General features: G+C 37.7%; 1 protein-coding gene and 1 pseudogene across 2 annotated transcripts in view; one reads left to right on the forward strand and one right to left on the reverse strand.

The window, feature by feature from the left end:
- Nucleotides 1–20,304, forward strand: part of Scamp1 (secretory carrier membrane protein 1) — a 155,047-nt gene that overhangs the window by 14,510 nt on the left and 120,233 nt on the right. Inside the window, exon 2 of one of the 2 annotated variants that reach the window (XM_004645733.3) lies at nt 18,408–18,485. The exons of the other annotated variant lie outside the window; for it this stretch is intronic. Within the exon in view, the coding sequence (XP_004645790.1) occupies nt 18,408–18,485 (78 nt within the window). The remainder of the gene's footprint in view (nt 1–18,407; nt 18,486–20,304) is intronic. 2 annotated transcript variants of the gene reach the window in all.
- Nucleotides 3,876–4,730, reverse strand: LOC105740936 (annotated as a pseudogene).

The raw sequence follows: 20,304 nt of genomic DNA on the forward strand, positions 1-20,304 counted from the left end.
CACTCTGGGTCTGTTCAGGATCCTGTGGCCCGGTCGTCTCACTCACTTGCCGGGCCTGCACTCTGGGTCTGTTCAGGATCCGGAGGGCCCGGTCGTCTCACTCACTCGCCGGGCCTGCGCTCTGGGTCTGTTCAGGATCCTGCAGGCCCTCGGTCGTCTCATTCACTCGCCGGGCCTGCGCTCCTGGTCTATCTATTCAGGATCCCGCAGGCCCTCGGTCGTCTCACTCCACCAGTAGCAACCATTTTTACCTGTGGAATCCTTTACTGATGGGTGGGATCCTCATACAGTAATTTAGAATATATGGAAGATGGTGACAAATGCAAGGGACGTGGGAAAACATCAAGAGTATGGCTAAAGGATAATATATGCAGTAGATGCAATTTTACCATTGTTTGACAATTATTTTTTTCCCTAGAGCTTGCTTTTATAGTTCTGGATTTTGTATGGTATATGTCTAATTTTTGGCATTTTAAATGATCATACATTTTAGTGAATTGCTTGCAAGTAAGTAGAGTATTATAAAAGTGCACATCAGCATTAGATTTGAATCTCAGGGGATGTTAAACTACCATTTCGAGTTTATAAGATGATATTCTGGAAGCTTTACATATTACAGGCAGTCATTTCTGTTCTCTTACCCTGGCATTGGGGGAATTCAGAGGAAACAATAAGAAAAATTTGTAGAGGTTTGTCTTCTGGGAGAAGGATGTAGATAAGGGGAGCTCTTGAACCAGGCTGCTTAGTTGACTTTAAACATATTACTTAATTTTTCTATCTTCAGTACTGTCAGTACTTGATATTTGTCTTGATTTAAAAGGAACTGTAAACAGTGTCAAAAAAAAAAGAGGACTATCTTTAACCAATAAGGAAAATAAGTCATAGTGCAAAATTATCTTTAGTTGCAATATGTGATTATTTATTCATTATTTCATCCTTAAATTGCCAGTATTTTCTCTGGAAGATTATAATTTTTATTAACTTTTATTTAAACATTTTGACATTAACAGAAACAGTAACAAAAACAAGGCGTACAAATTACTAGCTTCCTTGAAAAGTATAGGGATTTCAGAGGCCATTATATACCACAACTTGAACTGAGGAAACATTTTTTTAAGATGTCACCTTGTGACATAGGTTTCATTGTAATGTTGGAGAGTTGCACATTTGGTTACTTAATGTTAGAGATTTTTGTACAGTCATCTACTGTTCTTTTAACTTGAATTAATAGTTTTTAAGGTTATGGTATTGTTTTGAAATCATGAGGCTAGAAGAAGGTAATGGCTGGACTCATAGTGAATGCCCCACCTCCCTGCCTGTGGATACACTACAGAGAATGCTTGAGTTAGCTGGTACTGTGGTTCAATCACCATTTAGTATTAGTTAATGAGAAAATGTTCTGTAAACTACATGCATGCTCTCAGGTGGAAAAACTACACATGTTGGCTACCTATAATATGAGCAAACTATTAAAATTATTTTAGATTTGTTCCCATGACTTTCCTTGCTACATTTAATAGTACCTACCTTGACTAGATTATGCTGAGAGAAAGAAAAAGTCATAAAAAACTATTTATCACATGATTGCACTGATAGGAAATGTTCAGGAAGTGTGCCAGTAGTCTCCTAATCTTGGACAGGTTGGGAGGAAGTGTGGTACTTAAATATTTCATTATTATTTAATATATTAAAAAATAATGACAATCATTAGTCATGGTGGAGAATACTGTGTATGATGAAACAAACTTCTCTGTGTGAAACATCTCTTGACAGTTCACTAAGCATAAAGGATATTTCTGTGAGAGGGCTGTGCTGTGCTCCCATCCCTAGGATACCAATTTAATGTCTCTTTCTACTGGTCAGAGGTTGCTCATGGGTTAGTTGAAAAGACACGACACACTATTTTCCTGTTCTGGTTGGCCAAGATTTTTCTTTCTTTTTCTTAAATGTAGCTGCTTAGTTTTTCAAATTTCCAAAGATATTTTGGTGATTTTGTGTAATATGCTAAAATAAAGCCTCTAATAAGTGTTTACATTGGTTGCCAGCATGAGCTCTGATTATTTATTTATTTATTTGCGGAACCAGGGGTTGAACTCAGGCCCATGTGCTTGCCAGGCAAGCGCTTATTCTACTGAGCTATCTCCCAGGCCCCATGAGCTCTGATTGTTGATCGCCTAGTCTTCGTCCCCCTTTAATTCTTTCCTAGTGAACAAATATATTTTATTTAAGGAAGGCAAGGAGTAATCTGGTACTCAGATTCTGAAGATTTATGGATTTATAGTTGGCTGGCAACATTTCTTCAAGAAATACATGTAATTATTTTTCTTTGAAACAGTTCTTGAGCTAGAATTCATAAGCTGTAAAATTCACCCATCTAAAGAGTACCCTAGGAGCTGGGGAGATGGCTCAGTGGAATAAGTGCTTCCCTGGCAATCTCAAGGGTCTGAGTTCAATCCCCAGTTCTGCAAAAAAAAAAAAAAAAAAGAAAAAAAAGATAAAGAGTACCCTTCAGTGGTTTTTAATACATTCATAGTTGTGCAGCTAATACCATACATTTAAGAACTTTTTCATCACACAAAGAAACCCCTTGCCTATTAACAGTCACTTCACAACTTCTCCAGGCTCACGTGACCAGTGATACACTTTCTGGACATTTCATATCAGTGAACTATGACTGGCTTCTTTCTTTTCACATCTGTTTGAGGTTCTTTTATGTTGTAGCATGCTTCAGGATTTCCTTTTCATTTTATTGGTCAATAATGTTCCAGTATTCCAAGCTGAATGTGGTGACACATGCAGTCAGGGAGGCTGAGGCAGTTAGTGTTGAGGCCCTAACTTAGTGAAACTATTTTAAAATACAAAGAAAGGAAGGAAGGAGGGGAGAACAAAAGAAAAGGCAAGGAGAAAAAGAAGGAAAAAAGAAAAGGAGACAAAGGAAGAAAAGAGCAGAGCATGCTTGGGGTGTAGCTCAGTGTGAATGAAGCCTCTGTGTTCAGTCATTAATACTGAACAAAATCCATTGTATGGGTGTGCTTTGTCCATTCACTAGGTAATACACACTTGTGTACACTCCCCATTTTTGGCTCAGAATTTTTTTTGCTGTATTTTTGTACAAATTTTTGTGTGAACATGGGCCTTGGTTCTCGTCAACGTGTACGTAGGAGTGAACTTGGTAAGTTGTGTGGTAATTGCCAAACTATTTTCCAAAGTGGTTGCACCATTTTACGTTACCTCAAATAAAGTATAAAAGGGTTCTAGCCTTTTCCACATCTGACACTTATCTTTTTATTAGCCATCCTTGTGGGTGTGAAGTAGAATTTCAGTTTTAATTTGCACTTTCTTGGTGGCTGATAATGATGAGCATCTTTTGTGTGCTTACTGGTCATCAGTCTGTCCTTCTGAAGAAATATTCATATCCTTTGCGCATTTTTAAACTTTGCTATTTGTCTTATTATGGAGTTGTAAGAATTGTTAATATATTCTAGACACAAGTCACTTAGATACATGATTTGCAAAATGTTTTCCAATTGTGTGACTGTATTTTTACTTCTTGATATTATTTGCAGCATGAAAATTTTTAGTTTTGAGGAGTCCAGTGATCTGTTTTTTCTTTTGTTGCCTATGCTTCTGGTGTCATATGTAAGAGACTTACCTAATCCTGATGACAAAGATTTTCATTGTCTTCTAAGTGCTTTATAGTTTTAATGTGTGCATTAGGGCTTTGATTAATTTTGAGTTGTCTGCCATACCAGCCTGAACGTGCTGATCTTGTCTGCCTAATTTTGAGCTAATTTTTGCATATATGAGAGGTGCTGGTTATAAGTTTATTTTGTTTTTTAAAAATGTATCAGTTATTTAATTAGGTTCTTGGAAATTTAGAACACTAATTTATGAGGATAAATTCCATTTGTCAGAGCAAAAACGGGTCGCAGGTAGCCCCGGAGCTGAGGAACAGCTTTGATTTTTGCTAAAATCTGTGAGTCCATCCCTTTCTGATCCACCTTGCACTGCTCTGAAATCTGGTATCTCTTTTTCTGGGTGTCAAAGATCTCTCCCTCCTGGTGTCTGGGTTTCCGCAGCTGCTGCTTCTTGAAGTAAGCATCAGTGAGATATTTGGGGATTTTCACTTTGCTGATAGCAATTTTTGTAGAGGTGGCAATGACATATTTCTGATGTGTTCTGCATAGAGGAACACGATGAAGGGTAAGAGGCCTAGTCACAAGTAGCAAGCCACTGGCCAACTGCTTCAGGAAGACCATTCTCTTGGCTCTGTGATGCCCGGTGAGGATGATCCTGATGGTGCCGGGAGTGATGCTTGCTCTGAGTTTCCACACATGCTGACTGAAGGGTTTCTTGCTGTGCTTCAAGAGCTTTCGGGGCACATCTTCAGTAGGGTAGTATGTAGGCATTTTTCAAAGCTTAACCACCCAGGTACCTCCATTCTTGTCCCCACGGACCAGTTTTGTGATCATAACAAGAACTTTCTCCTTTTTCTTCTCAATCTTTGATTTAGCAGCTGTGTATTTTCTCTTGTACAAAGCCTTTCTGGAACACATAGCAGATTGGGAGTATCTACCAATTCTAATCAGGACAGGATTTTGGCTGCAGTGGGACTATATTCATCCTTTCTTGGACTTTTTTGCCTTTTTCACCTTACCATTTTTAGCAGTACTACTGGCAGAAGCCTTCTGGGCTTCGGGTTTCTTCTCTCTAGTGTCTGGCTTCTCAGTTTTTTTCACCCGCCATCTTGCAAGATGGGAAAGAGTGGTTGTCTAAGCTTAGTTTTAAGATATTTCTTAAGGATTTACAGCAAATAGAAATTTTTATATCCAAATCTCCAATTCTTAGCTGTACTGATTTTTAAGAAGTATTTTGTTTAGTTGCTTGTAACTATTATACTTAAAGATGCTTTTTTTTTCTTTCTCTTTTTTGAGTCATAGTCTTGATATTTCATGCTCAGGCTGGCTTCCAATTACTGATCTTAAATGATTTGCCCACCTCAGACTCTTGTGTAGCTGGAAATGCAAATACACATCACTATTCCTGGCTTTTTGTTGCATCTTCATGTAATTCATGTAGCTAAGATGCTACTGGTGCTATAACATAGAATATGAAATTTAGGGTAATAGGAACAACCTTTTACTTTAGTTGTGTCTCTTGTCACTTGCCAATGGATCATCTGATTTTTCTGCCAATGGACCACCATCATATTTGTGTTGTAGTTACATGATTATTATGTAATGAGTAGACCCAATGGCTTATTCAAGCAATGGTAAACAAAGTATGTTCCTCATTTTTATCAACTTAAAAGAGTTTGCCAATTTATTTATTTATTTATTTATTTATTTGCAGAGATTGAACTCAGGACCCTGTGCTTGCGAGGCAAACACTTATTCTACTGAGCTATCTCCCCGGCCTGAGTTTGCCAATTTAATGTCTTTATATTTAAAATTTTGTCTAGTAATTGTGACTGCAGTAGAGATTAAGACGGTCTAAATTCAGCTGTTTCCCAGATATTGTATTGTTTCATTGAAACAGGATTAGGTGATTTTTAAACAATTGTTTAAAAATTTATTTATTTATTTATTTTAGTAAACATAGAGCTCCTAAAGTCATCCAGACCCTGTAATAGCCTTTGGAGATACAAAGATGAGGAGGAGTCCCTTGGATCAAAGTAACCACTTTGAGCTGGGAAACAGAATGTGTGTTAAATGCTTTTTTGATCAAGAAACAGAAATAGCACATTTCTCATGTTGCAGAAACAAAACTTCCTGAGGTGGTGCTGCCCACACTGTCTCAAAAGATGAAGAGGAATTTGTCAATTGTAGCCTGTGATCCCTGAAATGCAGCATCTGAGGCAGAAGCTATGTGTGTTAATAGTTTACCCCTCATTTCTAGACAGGGAAATTCAGATATAGGTTAACTTTTTAATAAGTTTATTCAGTAATAGCAGAACTTGGACTAGAACTATTCCATTGATTGTTTTAATGTGTCCTAAATATTTTCAATGGAAAATCTGCTGTGTTTTATACTTTTAGCACTTTAATTGGATCAGTTGGATGGCAAGAGCTACATATGGCTAATGATCATCATATTGTGTACAGCACAGGTCTAGATGGACAAAATGTATTATGTTAAACCAAAACTCTTAAAATGGAGGGACCTTTGTAGCTATGGAGCTCAGACTGGCTTTGAACTTTTTGGTAGTCATTCTGCCTCAGCCTCCCTGAATACTGAAATTAAGCTCTGTGCCACCACACCTGACTTAGACTTGGGAATCTCTGAAGTCCTGGAAAGTCTAGTCCTGGGACAAATTTCTGCAGCTATGAGCAGCAGGAGATAAGGCTATATCAGTTATGGCAAACTTTTATTAGAGACAGAGTGCCCAGAACCTGCTTATTTATTGCTGAGTGCCAGCACACTGCCCCTGTATGCACCTTTATGTGATGTTTGGCTGCTGGGGTGATGCTGGAATGACTTGGCTCACATGTTGATAGAGGGGTCTGTGCATGTCTGCTCTGGCCTGTATGCCATAGGTTTGCCACTACTGGGCTACATAGTAGCTGGAAATGTGTCCTAAACCTACAAGCCAGGAGTATTTTAATAATTAATATTGGGGAAGGAAAATATACATTGTTTATGGTCAGCCTGTACTGTCTGTAGAGAAGAGGGGTGGGTTGATGTGAAGGCAGAGAAAGTTTTGGGTTTGAAAGACTGCCTGCAAGAAATACTCATTGCTTCTGGGTTGGTTGGGTTTCAAGCAGGACACCCAGGTGGCTATTTGATCAGCTGCATACGGTTTGAGTGAATTGCAGCAGCACTCAGGGATGTGGAATAGTTTCTGTTGGTGTGTGCTGTTCACTGATTGACTTTGCTGAGTTTTCCTGCCCTGTCTCAAGTCCTTATAATTAAATTTGAGACATCTTAGAATTTATTATTACAACAGCAGATGGGTTTTGAGCACTGTAAGGTAAGGTATGTATGGTAAAAGACTTCTAACAGTTATTGCCAGTCTAACAGTTGTCTCCACTCAACAGCTTATAAACAGTGAGAATTTACCCATTTTTGCACTGTCTACACCATAAATTATTTTTACCAGTTGTTCATTGTCCATTCCCAGTTAGTTTTAAATTTTTGAAGGCCTCAGATATGTCCACTTTATAGTAATCAGATCTGCAAGTGTGACATAAATAGGCTCCCATTTTGGAGAGTTCACTTGGACTCGTAAGAGTAGATTGGTCCAGGGATAGGAGAGGGGCCAGTAGCGAGACTGCAGAGTTTGCATGTGGTGAATACTGGCAGATAGGTCTGGGGCCAGGGTTGGGGAGAGGGAAGTGAATTTAGAAGGGAGAAAGGGGCCTGAGAGTAGCCTGAGGTGATGCATGGTAGAAGCAATGTTTTTTTGTGTGTGTGTGCATTTTAAAAATAATGAAGACTTGAGAGATGTGCAGTATCCTGGTGAAAGGAAACTGTCCAGTGTATGAAATAAAATATAATTAATTGGGTAATCCTGATGAAAGGTGGGAGAGATGAAGCTTAGTTCTAAAGAAGGCATTTTTGTTTTTTCTAAGTGGGATTTGTTAGATTGATGTAAACTTTTGAATCACAGGGATATCTAGGCAAACTTGCTGCCCCTGAGCTATGGTTCTGAACTGCAGGGACTATCTAATGCTGAAAAAGAAAAAAAGGATAAAGGTGAGAATTCTGTTTGTATGCTTCTCTTATTTTTTAAATTGGAAGAGGAAAGAAAAAGAAAAGGTAAAACTAGAGTTAAAATAAACAGTGATTAACAGCAGTGTAGACCAGGAGGTACATTGGGGATTAGGATGTATGCCAGGGATCGATAAATGTTTGTACTTATTAGAATCTCTTAAAGCAGATTTTACTCCAGTATATTTATGGCTGTAAACCTTTACATAGTTCTAATGGAATACAAAACGGCAAAGAGAATTGCTTCTACCTGTCCTGGTTGTTCAGGAGGGTTACATATCTCAGGTGATCAAAGTGTAAGATTTCTTGGGGCGGGGGAGTTGACTTGCGGAGATAGCTGGCGGTCTAAGTGCCAGCCTGGCAAACCCAAGGACCTGAGTTCAATCCCTGGTACCACATGCCCTGCTGACCCCAGTACTCTGGGTGTGCCATACCAGCCCCAAGGATCACTACGAGCCTGAACTGCATAGCAAGACTATATATACATATATATGTTTCTTGGGGGAAGGGAAGGTAGTCTAATGCAGTCTCTGACTGAAAACAGTCCTGGGAGTTCACAGGGGACTTTCCCACCTCCCCACCCCCAAGTAGTGAAAGTAGTTTTCAGATGCAATCAATATTTGTAAACTGAGCTGCATCCTTAAAGTGAAGATTGATCTCCCCACCCTTCTCCTCCTCTTGCCCTTCCTACTTCCTCCTTTTCCAGCCTGAGAAGGCCCTTCTGGGGAGCTGCAGGACCTGTTGAGAACAGCATCCACATTCCTCAGCACCTAAGATAGAGCAGTGTCAGTGTTTACTGGTCTGTGGTCTGCTCTGCCAGCTTTGTGAATTGCTGTTGTTCCTTTCACATGTCCTATACCTGTGGCTCCTTTTTCTGGTCACCTTATTGTGACTTAGCTTCTTGTATTTATTCTATGACTGGTGTCTGCTTCCACTGTTGCTACTAAGGACCACTTGTCTCTCATACTGAGTTTCCTCAAGCAGTAGGCAGGCTCTAATTGGATTGGTTAGTACTGTTCAAACCAGTCTCTTCTGTTGGAACCTGCCAGGCACCCCCTCATATTCAGATCCAAAGATGGTTTCCTTTGGCACAGGGGCTCCTTCCTCATCCTTTCACTCACAGGTAGGGTTATAGGGTCACACGACACAAGGTTGAAGAACTGCTTCCAGTTGTTTTCTGTAGAAGGTAGCTGTGGTGCTGTTTTTGGCCTGTTTACTTAAGTTATGCTTTCTTAAATTCTCAGTTAATTATAAGTAGAGAGCTTTTTTGCTTAATCCTTAACTTCTTGATGATAATTATGAGAACAGCCTTATTATCATTTACTGAGTATTTTCAGTGGGCAGGAACTATTCCAAGCATTTCATATGTAGTAACTCACAAACCGTATTCCACATTTTACTGATAAAAAACTGAAATATGAAATGCCTTGTTCATATTTATATAGTTTACATTTAGTTTACATTTACATTTACTTATAGTTTACATTTTTTTAGTATTAGGACTGAGATTTGAATATAGGTAGTCAGTTTTCTAAGTAAGACAAATAGTGTAAGATGTCAGAGCTGCAGTTGACCAGGGCAAATATCAGATTTCCTGTCTTTTATAGAGTAGACAGAGTTTAGGTGACTTCAAGATTTTCTGTGACTGCGGAGATAGCTCAGCAGTCTAAGTACCTGCCTAGGCAGGTGCAAGGACCTGGGTTCAATCCCCAGTACCACATGCCATGCTGGTCCCCTGTGCTGGCTCTGCTCCAGGTGCACCAAGCCAGCCACCATGGTATGGTGATGCACGCTTGTAATCCCAGTGCTGGGGAGGCTGAAACAGGAGGATCACTATGAGTCCAGGCTGCATATTGAGATGCTTTTTCAAATACATTAAAAAAAAGAGATATTCTGCCTAGAGTTTCTGATTCCTCCATGAGTACTTTTTCTATTGCAGAGTACCCAAGACACAAAGTTTTGCATGCTAATAATCTTCAGACTTAAACATATGACATGTTAGATGTGCTGGAAACTGTATACGTAATATATGGCTATACATAATCATGAGTGTAGGCTTTTATGTGACTACTGTGTGGCTCAAGCAGGGTCTAGGAAATAAGCAGAAGCTTGAGCTTTATTGGGTCCATGGATCATTTAGTAAGTCCATTGCTCCACTTCTAACTGAAGGTGACAGTACTCTCCTGGGTTAGGAGCTTTGAAATTATGTGGGACACTGATTGAGAAATGTCAGATTTGATGTGAGTGTTTAAAGACCAAGTACCTAAACTGGAACCCCAAAGCCACTTATTGCACAGTGCCAACAGTACAACTAAACCTGAATACTGAGGTTTTAGCTTAGAAAAAGCAAGCTTTCACTGAAACAAACAGCTTTTATTGAAAGGTAAGAGTTTGCATTTGGCATGCTTTTGTGCACTGTCATCCAGTGCTTGGCTGCTGGGGCGATGCTGGGACAACTTGGCTTTCATGCCAACAAGATGGTTCTGCGTGCCCACTGCAGCACCCGTGCCACAGGTTCTCTACCACCACTGCAGGAGAACACTTAAAATACAGTGAAGTAGTCTCCCCTGGAGGGTTTGGTGGAGAAAGGAAGTTTAAAAATACAAAAAAAGGTAATTTTTTTCCAGCTGTGAAATTTTTATTTGAAAAAAATACCTTTTTTCATTATGATCTTGTTTTTTAATGAAACATACCTGTGAAGATAAGTAGCACAAAAGCATTCCAAATGAAAACTTTTACCATTCAGTAAAAAGCTGTTTGTTTCAGTGAAAGCTTGCTTTTTCTAAGCTAAAACCTCAGTATTCAGGTTTAATTGTAGTGTTGGCACTCCACAATAAATAAGTAGCTTCAGGGTTCCAGTAAGGCACTTGGTCTTTAAAGGCTCACATCAAATCTGACATTTCTCAGTCAGTGTCCCACATAACTTCAAAAAGTGTTGGCAAAATGTTCATGACTTTAACTAATGAAGTAAAGATATAACATTAATATCTATGCATAGTTAGTATTTAAACTCTAAAGAATGTCTTTACTTGTTATTTAAAAGTTAATAAAATATAAGCCACTAGTACATTGCTTTAAGTTGATAAAATAAGTTTATCTCAGAAATATTCTCTGTTAGAAATACAAATTCTTGGCCAGCTGCCTCAAATCTACTGAATTAAAAACAAGATGCAGCTTGTCTTCTGGATGGTTAACAACCTAAGTTTGCAGACCAAAACTGGAGAAAAAGCGGTCTTACAAGGAAAGCCAACATTTTGGCCCTAACCTTCTAAGGTCAATCAAGACTCAGGACATATGAGAACTTGTACTGTAACGTCATGTACCTCGGTAGTGTCCCAGATTTTCTGATCAAGAAGATTATGGGGCCAAAGAGGAAAGTGATCGATGACGTAGAGTGTGCCTAAGGAGAGTCACATGAGGAGAAAACACTCCCTCAGGCTTTCACAGAGAGCAAATTGACCAAGCAATGGCCGTGAATCATCCACAAGGCTACACTGACAAAGGTTCTACAATCTGAGGTACAGGATCTCAGGACAAATCCTGAGGGCATTTCACTGACCTTCTCAGACCAAAAAGCTACAACTCTTATTGCACAGGTCCTGCTTTACCTTGGTCTTAACCATCCAGTAGAAAAGTATGAAGACGAAATATAGGAAGTAAAGCCATGCTGTTATGTTGAGCTGTGGGGGACTCAGGTCAACAATTTCTGACATTGCCATTTAAACAGAAGACCCAATGCTATTATGGTCTACTGGACTCTTTTAGAATATTTTGCTGAGTTTACACACCTATAATACTCAGTAACGGAACTTAGAAAAAATAGGGTATACAGATGAATGTCCATTTTGTATCTGTGTATTCAAAGTGGTTAGGATAGATATATAGTTGCATTCTCTTAATGAATAGAATGATTTGTTCTAATGGTGTTTGTAAATAGGATCTCAAGTCCGCATCTTGTACAGCAATTAACCACTAAGAAGAATATGTGCAGTGTGTTGTTTGTTGAAACTGTACTTCCGATTTGATTTGAAACTGTCTCATTACTGTTTATCAATAAAATAAAAAAAAACAACAAAAAACAAGATGCACTTAAGTTGGGCTTATCATCTGGAGTTTAGCAAGCCCTTCAGGTCCCTCCTGTGCACATTGACGTGTGAAAGCCACTACCCTAGAATAACATAGTTATCAGTTGAAACAATTTCATTTTGGCTGTGTTGAAGAGCAAGGAAAACATTTTCTTGCCATAGTATTGAAATTATTTATAACTAACCAAGGCAAGCAGTGTCTTTTCTTTTTCAAATTATTATTGTGGTAATTTTTTATTTTTAATCTTCTTTGCGTACTAGTGATAGAACCCAGGGCCTTCATATTGGGCTATATCACCAAACCTTTAAGTTTTTTATATGAGACTAAGTCATGCTAAATCACTAAATTGCTCAGATGGGGTTTAAACTTGTGATTGTCATCCTACCCAGATACCAGTAGTTTTAGTATATCTGGTAGAAGATGTACCAGATATTTGTCTTGTCACCAGTTCATACTGGGTGGTTCACTTGAGATTCAGGCAGCCTGAAGAGAAAAGATGCAGAGGTGTAGACTGGGTTAGATGTCTTTTATTTAGCTGCTTAGCCAGAGTCCATCTGTTCAGCCACTCTTTAGGGTCCCCAGTCACTGCAGGCCCCTAGCCAGCCATTCTTCCAGCAGTTCTTGGCCACTTAGTCCTCCTTCTACATGTAAAGCAAAATACAGAGGCTGGGGAGATGGTGCAGTAGAATAAGTGCTTTCCTGGCAAGCACAAGGGCCTGAGTTCAATCCCCAGTTCAGAAAAAAAAAAAAAAAAAAGCAAAATACACCAAGGTGGCCATGTACCAATGACTTGGTTATATAAGTTATTTACACCAGCCAGTGAGAGCTTTGCCTATAGAAGTTATGTACATTGGGTTATCTGGAGTTCTGTTGACCCAGAACCCACTGCCTACCAGATCTCCCTGTCTTCACACCCAGAACCAAAACACCACTGTCTTGGACTTTTGCATTTCCTTGCAGCATTGGAAAGCCTTGACTTCATACTTTGTTTCAGACATACTGATTGACCTTGAGAAATCTTCCCAACCTTAAGACTACAACTTTCTCTGAAAGAGAAAGAACTGTGCAATCTACTAGGAAAGATATCAGCAAGGATTGGCAATAATATAAGAAATACCACAGTTATTTACTAGGATATTAAAAGAGCATTTCTTATTATTTAAGCCTTCAGCTTCATTGGATTCTTCCAGTTTAGATGACTTAGGGCTTTTTAAACACTATTTATAATCATTAAACTAATTTAAAACATTAATTAGACAATTCAGAGAGATCAGTTCTTTGCTTTCCTAAATATAGTCTGATTCTTTTTTTTTTTTAAACATATGCTTCTGGTTTATTTTACTTAATATTTTGTTCTCAAGGTGCATTCATTTACCTAAAAATGTCTGAAATTTATACTTTTATGGCATCATATACTCCATTATGTATGAAAACCACATTTTCTTTATCCATTCATCCACTGATGGACTTCTGGCTTTTCCCAAGATCTAGGTATTATAAACCATGCTGCTACAAAAATAGGTGCATACACACTGCCCTGATATGGTGCATTTAACTGTTATAGAAATATAACTAGAGTGAGAATAGCCAGGTCAAATCGTACCTATAGTTTTAGTTTTTTGGGGAATCTGATTTTCACAGTGAAAATTTGTACTCCTAAGCATTACAATGGACGTTTCCTTTCTTCTGTACAACCTAAACAGTATTTATTAGTTGATTTTTTTTTTTTTTACATTTTAACTTCATTTATTTTCTTTTTTAAATCAGTCTCTCTCTTTTTTAAAATTTTTTTCCCGTAATTTTATTGAGAGACAAATTGCAATATGACAGTTTTATATCAAATTGATATGACAGTTTCAATAATTAACACATTGCATTATATTCTCATTCTTGACATATTTTGTACAGGGTCTACTGCTTAGTCATCTAATACATATTTGGAAGGCTTTCAAACAGATTTGAATTAAGTTTGGTTCACTTGAGACAAATGCTTTTTTGTCATGTTGCCAGTTAACCAGCCTGGATCATATAGGAGACAAGTATATTTTGGCTATAGTAGTTGAAAATAGAAAATTGGAAGAATGATTTCATTCTAAGGTCTCTTTTGTACTAAGCCATATCTTATTACTTACTTGCTTCTTAAGAAATTGAGATGAATTTTACTTGACATAATTGGGTGTGGAATTTGAAAAATGAGAGTTGGGGCCCATTGTGTTTCTGTAACATTGAGAGTATGGCCATGAAGACCTGAGTATTGGTTAAGCATATACATCTTGCTGACCCTATATTCTGCCTCACTATTTTTTCTTTTTGAATTTATTTTATTCTGTATTACTGAAAAACATTTTGTAGTTCAGAGTAAAAGCTATACAACAAGCAGATAGGGAGAAGTCTAGCTTCTTTCAAGCCTGTCTTCCATTGTTTTCTTCCTCCCCTGCAGGTAATCATTGTTATGGCTGATACTTTTTTTCTAAAAATACAAGTACATACACATTTATCATCTCCTTTACTTAAAATATTTTGGGCTGGCCAGATAGCTCAGTGGACTAACATGCCTGCTTAGGCAGAGTGCAGGGGCTGGGGTTTGATCAGGCCCCACGCCTGGGGCACACTGAGACAGCAATTGAGACTGGCATGCTGGCATGCGCCTGTAATTCCAGCACTTTGGAGGCTGAAAACGAGAATCACTACGAGTCTGATCTGCAGTGAGACCCTGTAGACCCTGTACTAAATACATTTAAAAGAAAATATTATTTACATTGTTCCATGTCTTGTTTTCACTCTTCAGTGTAAGAAGTGTGATAGAAATATAGTACAGTGAATGTCTAAATAAAAAAAAGTTGTTATGGTAAGACACATTGCTGTTAATCTCCTTCAACCACATTTATCCCATAGTTCTGGCTACTTCCTGAAGCAATTCTGGAAGTCCCCTTTTGAATTTTTATTAGATGTGATAAAAAATGCTGAATGCTGCTACAGAGTGCCATCCAACACAAAGGTAGATATCTTGGTTACTTTTCTCTTGCTAAGACAAAATACTGAACACTCAAAGTTTAATTTATTCAGCTCAGTTTATAGAGGTTTCAGTTCATAGTCTGGATCCAAGGCAGAGTGGCATGGCAGAGGGGCATCATAGAGAAGAAACAGTCCATGGCAAGCAGGGCAGGCAGAAGGCAGCCAGCAGAGAAGTAGTAAAGTAGCAGCAATGAAATGGCAGAAGCTGCCTTTGTATTCTATCCAGGCTTTAGGCCTATCGATTGATGCCACCCACACCCAAGGGAGAACATCCTTAATCCTAACATCACATACCCTAGATCCAGCGACCTGCAAAAAGCCCCACCTATGACCCCATGAGACTTTGGGGGCACATTTAGACAGAAGCCAAAACATGCTAATAAAACTTTATGGTGTATCCTCATCCAGTGGATCCAGCACCTTGTAATTTCTGGCTCTTCCTTAAAGTCAAAGTGATCATGACTGTTAAATGTTTTGAGTCAGTCCACAGCATTGGATGCATGTCATGATAGCATAACTAAAGATTGAGAAGAGGACTTCCAGAACTGCTTCAGAAAGTGGTAAGAACAATGGTTAAGTGTATTCAAAGAAAGAATTTTGAGGGGAATTAGTGGCACTGTATCTTTTACTGTAGTAAAGATTTTTTTGAAACTTTTACTGTTTTTGATTACATCTTTTTTTGTGGTACCACGTATTGAACTCAGGACCTTGTGCTTGCCAGGCAAGCACTTATTCTACTGCTCAGTACTCAGTGTTCTCCCTGGCCCTGATTATATCTTATATACATTTTTTTATGCCATTTCACCATCTGTATAATACCTTTGCAATACTTTGCAGGTAGACATTTCATCCTGTACTGATATTTAGATGCTTCTGGTTTTTTGCTTTGCAGGGAGGTTTTTTTTTTTTTTTTTTTTTTTGTGGAACTGGGGCTTGAACTCAGGCCCTTATGCTTGCCAGGCAAGCGCTTATTTCACTGAGCCATCTCCCTCGCCCCCGCAGGGAGTATTTTGCCAGTATATTTGCAGAGTAGATTACTAGTGGTGAGATTGTGATTCAGAGGGTAAATGCAAATTGTAACTATTCATTCCTATTAATAGCATATTAGAATTTGTTTCCTTACAACTTTCTCAAGAATATGTAAGACTTGTGGGATTTTTACTAATCTGTTAGGTAAGAAATGATTATGTCAGTATAATTTTAATTACTATTTCTTTTCTAATCATTGAGATTAAATGTCTTTTCATTTGTATGGGGCCAGGGAGATAGCTCAGTAGAGTAAGTGCTTGCTTGGCAAGCGCAAGGGCCTGACTGTGTTTTGAACTGTCTTTATTATTTATGCAGATTTTTTTCAGAAAATATTTCTTGGTTGTTATTGCTGGCACTATTATTATTATTATTATTATTATTATTATTTAATTTGGTAGAGGGTCTCATTATGCAGCTTGGACTTGTAGTGATCCTCCTGTCTCAGCCTCCCAAGCGCTGGGATTATAGGCATGTACCACCATGTCCCTTTGGTGGCTAGCATGGTGTGCAGTACCAGGGATCGAACCCAGGCAGGCGCTTAAGACCACCAAGTTATCTCCCCAACCCTGATGATGCTATTTTGAATTACTGTGGACTGGAGTATTTGTCTTTAGGGGTAGTAATAACCATTGATGAAACAGTATCATTAGGCATGTATGACTTAAAGAACAGTAAAACATAAGACCCATTTCTTGATTCAGAGAAGTCAGGGACCTACTTTAGATAAAGCAGACTACTGTGTGAAAATCATAGTATTTATTTCTGTGAAATAAATGCTAATGGAGATGAATACTAAGGGTTGTGGGAGCATTGAGTCTGGGGTAGAGTGACTGGGTAAGAGGGAGGTTAAGAGAAAATCATTGCTTAGTGGATAAAGTGATACTTGGAGTGTTTAAGGAAGAGGAAAGATTGCTAGGGTTAACTCTTGAGGTAAGAGTATTAGAATCAGCTTGAGGAAGTAAGCAGAGTGGTGTCTAAGGACTCTTGGATTTCTGGTTCTGTGGGTAATGGCGAGGGCTGGTATCAAAACAGCAGCTGGACTATCTGATGATCAGGATTTGATGTAGGTCTCTTCCTCTTGCCTCTGAACCCTCTTTTATTTACAGCAGGTTAACTTTAGCAATACAAAGTTGAAAAATTTAAGAGTGTTTCTAATTTTTTTCTGAAGCACGCATCCTGTCTTGAGAATCTCCCCACATCTCATAGGTTTAGGGAAACAAGAGGTAAACTCCAAGGAATGAATAGAATGGTTTCATTCCTTCTCATTTCATTGTGGAGTAGACTTAGAGTCTTTATTTCTTTTCCATTCATCCTTGCCTAAGTTTACTTTTGGCCGAGTTCAGGGTTCCTTACGTAGTAATCTATTTCCTGTGGCTAAGGGAGAAAGATATGCCAAAGTGGGAGTGGTGTGAGGGAGTAGAGGAGGCTGGCAAAGTAGGTGAGACCTAGGCTAGCTTTGTGTTTCATTTTGAGAAATACTCATTTTATTTTAAAGTTTAGTGGAGAGCCTCTAAAAATGTGACATGGATGGACAGAGAAAGGGATTGGAGGAAGCGAATGACAAGATTAGCTTTGGATTTTTGAAAGGTAACTCAGATGATTGTGTTGAAGAAGTAGACTGGAGAAAGTACAAGGTAGGTAGAAGGCAATGATTTTCAGATTAGCAGAAGCAGTATTACCTGGGCACTTGTTAAAAAGATAGGCTTTTTCAGGCTCTACTCCAGGCCTGCTGAATCAGAAACTATGGGGTATGATGCAGCAGTCTGTGTTTTATTTGATTCTTATCATGCTAAAGTTTGAAACTAGAAATATGAAGGCCAGTAAGGACACACACACTACAGTTGGGAAAATGCTTTGCACATGAATTATATAGTTGATTTTGCTGAGATATTCATTATATATGTGTTGTACATTCATAGTCAAAAGATCTAAGAGTGTAGGATTTTATGACTTATTTTGTGAAAACTCAGTATTACAAGATTTGAAAGGCTGGGATAGTGTGCTAATGCTTTATACTTGGAAAAATGAGACACTCTAGAATCATGTGCGAAAATAGACAAATTAGAGTGGAATAAAACAAGTTAGAAAAAAAACACAAGTTAGAGGCACTTAAATCTTGAATGCTGTAGATGTTGGCTGTATGTGACATTGCTTTGTAATGTGGTACTCAGTCTGAGTTGAGAAAACTGATCGAAGAATTTATAGAAAGGAGTAACACATTCTTTTGTGGAGACCATAGGAAAGAAGGGTAGGTTCAGATATGCTTATACACTTGTTCCATGCAGCTATTAGAAGGCTGCCTCCTTTTAGTCTCTGTAGAATAACTAGCAGCTGATTTGCATCAGACCTACTTTTTACTTGCTTTGCTTTTTGAGAGTATGAGAATTGTAGGTGTAAGTTTCACCTTTGTAGAAATGGAACTGAGTACATTTGATAATCTCCCATTGTTTTCCTTTGTTATTTTTGCTGGGTGACCAAAAGAACAGATAAAGCAAATGGTATGTAAATATAAAATATGTATCTTAAAGGATAAATAATCTTTTTTTCTCCTTCAAATTTTATTCCAGGATCCATCAGTTACACAGGTGACAAGAAATGTTCCACCAGGACTTGATGAGTATAATCCATTCTCGGATTCTAGAACAGTAAGATTATTCTTAATTAGACTACTTTAAAATGTATAAGTGCAAGTTAAGTGGAAATTGTGGCTTAATTGAGCTTTAAAAATTTGATTAGTTACATTTATGTACAACAAGCTGTTAATGTTTTAGAATTTGAAGTTTTGTTGTTTTTAACATAAAAGACTCAGCGTAGTAATTGAAAATTCCCCTGTTGATCTTAGTGAGATGCTACCTACAATGGTGTGCTGGGAAGTAGGATGTATTCCTTACATACACATTGTCATTGTATAAAGTAGGCAGTGTGTTGTCACAGAGCAACTCTGGAGCTGTGTCCTGTTGTTTGTGTGGTGGCTATTTGAATCAGTCTGTTCTTTAGGATCTGTCTTTTGCCATGGTGGACTGCAACCTCTGGAGCTTTACCTGATCTAGGGAAACATATTTTTCCCCTGAAAATTTAGTCTTTTTAAACAAATTTATTAGTATATGTTTGCAGTACATAATTACCTTCACAGTAATGATACATATATCCTAATCATTTAAAATTTTTTAAAAAATTAGTACATTGTCATATATAATGATCATATTCATTATAGGAAATTTGTACCTGTACATAATATATCTTAATTTTTCTTTAGAAATACATCTTAGATATCATAATCATTTTTATTCTCCCTTCCTCTCCATCCTTTTCCCGTCTCCAGATCTCCTTTACATTTCTACAGAGTCTCCCTTCCTCTTTCCTGTCAGGTCTTTGTTTTATTTTGCTTTTTACTTATATTTTGGATTTCTTATTCAAGAAAAGCCATGTGATATTTAACCTGTGTTTAATTTATCTATCTTAGCATTATTGTCTCAAAATGCGTCCATTATCCTACAAATGATTCAAATTTATTCTTCATGGCTGAATAATACATATATATGTGTGTGTGTGTACATGTGTGTTTACACACACACAGATTATATTTATCCATTCATTTGTTTATGGACACATAGGCCACTTCAAACATTTATCTGTTACTGATTGTGCTCTTATAAGCATGGGTAGGAGTGGATCACTGTAATATGACTTTTATTTCTTTAAAGCAGATTCTTGAAAAAGGCATGTCAAATGGAATATTTAATCTTTTTGAGGAATCTCAAAAATGTAGGGGTATGAAAAAAATCTAGAACAGCAGCTTGCTGTTCTGTATGCATGTTAGTAAGAGCACATAATAAACTTTTTATGCTAGCATTCTGGTCTTGGTCTTTTACAGTTAAAGTTTATTATTTATTTATTTATTTATATATTTTTCAATATTTATTTTATTTTATTTTATTTATTCCCATAATTTTATTGATAAACAAATAGCAATGAGACAGTTTCAAATCAAATTGGTAGTACAGTTTCAATAATTAACACATTTGCATACATTCTTCCTAGTGGTTAATTGCTGTACAACATGCGGACATGATATCCTTTTTACAAACACCATTAGAACAAATCACTGTCTTCATTAAGAGAATGTAACTATATATCTGTCCCAACCACTTTGAATACACAGATACAAAATGGACATTTATCTGTATACCCTTTTTTGTTAAGTTCCGTTATTTGAATATTATAGGTGTGTAAACTCAGCAAAATATTCTAAAAGAGTCCAGTAGCCCTTAATAGTATCGGGTCTTCCACTTGATTGGCAATGTCAGAAATTGTTGACCTGAGTCCCCTACAGCTCAACATAACACCATGGCTTTAATTTTTATATTTCGTTTTTATACTTTTCTGATGGATGGTTAAGAACAAGGTAAAGCAGGACCTATGCAACAGAGTTGTAGCTTTTGGGTCTGATAAGGTCAGTGAAAT

The sequence above is a fragment of the Octodon degus genome, unplaced genomic scaffold (genome assembly GCF_000260255.1).
Source record: "Octodon degus isolate 3935 unplaced genomic scaffold, OctDeg1.0 scaffold00238, whole genome shotgun sequence".
NCBI lineage: Eukaryota > Metazoa > Chordata > Mammalia > Rodentia > Octodontidae > Octodon > Octodon degus.